Source organism: Corvus cornix, chromosome Z, assembly GCF_000738735.6.
Source record: "Corvus cornix cornix isolate S_Up_H32 chromosome Z, ASM73873v5, whole genome shotgun sequence".
NCBI lineage: Eukaryota > Metazoa > Chordata > Aves > Passeriformes > Corvidae > Corvus > Corvus cornix.
Genome location: NC_046357.1, coordinates 9,898,385 through 9,900,778, shown reverse-complemented (window position 1 = coordinate 9,900,778; position 2,394 = coordinate 9,898,385). Strand labels below are relative to the sequence as shown.

Genomic DNA, 2,394 nt, shown 5'->3' with positions numbered 1-2,394 from the left:
CCCTCAGTCCTTCCGGGTTGGCGGGCGCGGCCCCGCCCCCGCCCCGCCCCGCCCCAAGGTCGGTCGGAGCCGCGGCGGCGGCACCGCAGGCGAGAGCGAGGTGTCGTGCGGGGCTGTGGCGGTGCGTGTGCGGAACTGCTTGTGGAGCTCCGTGTGGGCCTGTGCGGGGCTCCGGGCGGGGCGTGTGCGGGGCTCCGAGCGGGGTTCCGTGCGGGGTTCCGTGCGGGGCGTGTTCGCGGCGTCGTGTGCGCGGCGTCGTGTGGGGCTGTGTCGGCATCGCCGCGTTCTGCCCGTGCGTGCGGGGGCAGCCGCTGGTGGGGAGAAGACAGCGGTGTCCCGCTGTCGGGGGAAAGGGAGGGAGGGAGTGTGGCAGGACGGACGCGCGGAAGGAAGGACGCGGGAGGAGGCAGGTGGCCCGGGGAGCGGCCTCCGGGCGCAGGAAGCGGGAGGTGGCGGCTGCGGGCTGTCCCGCGAGTGGGGACAGTGCGTGGCGGGGGACGAGCCGCCTGCCCAAGGTCATTCGGTGGCCGCGGGCTATAAATAGCGGCGGGAGAGAGAAGGGGCCGCTGCCGAGGGGGCCCGGCGGGATTCCGGGGGAAGAGCACATTCCCGGCTCCCCTGCCCGCTGCCCGGCTGTCCCGCCCCGAGTGCGTGCTCTGCTGAGCCTCCCGGACGCCTGCAAGCTATGTCCCGCCCAGGGTGACTCCTGCGGGAGCTCTGGCAGGGATTGGAGCCGTTTGTTTGGTGCCTTGGGGCGCCGCGGTTTTCCCGTGCCACGGTTCCTGTTTTCGAGCAACGGTGTAAAGAGAAAATGGCCTTGAGTCGCAGAAGTGCCATCCCCAGGTCGGCTCGTCACGGCAGCTGTTTTGGTTAAGAGCTGTCTTACTTAATTTGGAAAAAAAATTGATTGTGTTTTCTAGCCAGAAAGATAAAGGTGGTGAGGAGTGATTGTCTCTAGTCTACTGGCAGTCGACTGGCCCTAAACCTGCTGCGTTTACATGCCTTCTGCCCAGTGTCATTAATAACTCTTGATTTGTTTTCACATTTGCCCCAGGGATTCCATACGTGGCAAGGAATTTGTTGTGAAGTCTGGGTGCAATGGCGAGCCTTCTGCGTGTCACTGTCAGTGGGTGCTCAGCTCCTGTTTTTGGCAATGTGTTCTCACCAAAGGCGTGTTCCGCAAAGATTCCATGTTTGCGAATGTTTAGAACCCACCAGGTGCTTGGGTCTCAGGCAGCTCCAAAGCCAGGTAAATTGATTAAAGTAATGTAAATAATCTTTTATTTTAAAACATGCATATAAATTCTTTCTTTTTTTTTTCTTTCTTTCAGATCTGCATTAGTACAGAAAAGACTTAAAATAGAAAGAACACTCTTAAAGCATGTCAGCAGCATACTTGAGTCAGTTGCAGCACAATTTTAGACTGGCTTTATAGGACTTATGCAGAAGGTGTTTGTGTTTATTATGGATACTTTGGATCCAAATAGTTTTTGTGGGTAGAGTGTCCGAGCTCCTGCTAATACTTTCCCTGCTTGAAGGAAGTATTTAAATAAATGCTTTTCTTAGTAAAAGCCTGAGTTCCCCATGAGTTTTGGTAGTTTTGGTAGTGCAGCTCTTTGTAAGTACATGAGAGAAAATACAGACCTCACAAAGAGAGCATCTGCAAGCATAAGTATACGTGGACATTATTATCCCATCTGAAAAAAACTGCTTTGTTTAGGAAACACTTACATTGTATCACTTTGAAAAACTATTGATCTGTATCTTCATGTATAGGGTTTGTTAGTGTATTTGCACAAATTGCATTTCAGCAGATAATGGACAAGTTCAGGTATTTTCAGGAAAAAAAAACCTGGGAAAGGGGGCACCCTTGTTTCCAGTTTCTAATATGAGCCTAATATATGAAGATCAGAACTGACAATTTTTTTCTCTATTCTATGCTATGCATAACCTGATAGTTGGAAGACAGGTCTTTTGTTTCTCTTCAGCACCCAGTAATTTGTCCCCCTGGCAACATACATAGGGAAAATTCTTTAAGAGAAAAAGAAACAGAAAGAGAACTCCTAAAACCCCAACACTGAAGAATACATAAAGCAGGTTTAATGCTATTTTTGCCCATTAATACTGCATGGGTCATGTCTCCCTTGGAATTTAGAGACCCTGCTTCAGTGCAGATCTAGAATCTTGTTCTGCAAAACGTGAATGTGGAGAGTTGGACTGATTGCACACATGATGTTTGGTTCTTCCAAATGTAGACAGTAGGTAACTGCATTAGATACTTGAGAGTATTAGGAAAGTAGTGTTGTTGGAAATAGAAGTGTCTGGTTGTGAAAACATGGGACACAAAAGTAGCATGAAATAGCTCTGAGAAGCCTGTGTTGCATAGAATTTGTG

The 2,394-nt window shown here is 50.8% G+C and overlaps 1 protein-coding gene across 2 annotated transcripts in view; it reads left to right on the top strand.

The window, feature by feature from the left end:
- The first annotated feature begins 22 nt into the window (after positions 1–22).
- NNT (nicotinamide nucleotide transhydrogenase) overlaps positions 23–2,394 on the top strand; it is a 43,948-nt gene continuing 41,576 nt past the window's right edge. The window contains exons 1-2 of one of the 2 annotated variants that reach the window (XM_039566605.1): positions 23–121; positions 1,055–1,249. In XM_039566605.1, coding sequence (XP_039422539.1) covers positions 1,099–1,249 — 151 coding nt within the window. In that variant the 5' untranslated portion in view covers positions 23–121; positions 1,055–1,098. The remainder of the gene's footprint in view (positions 122–1,054; positions 1,250–2,394) is intronic. The other variant, XM_039566606.1, reaches the window with a different exon arrangement.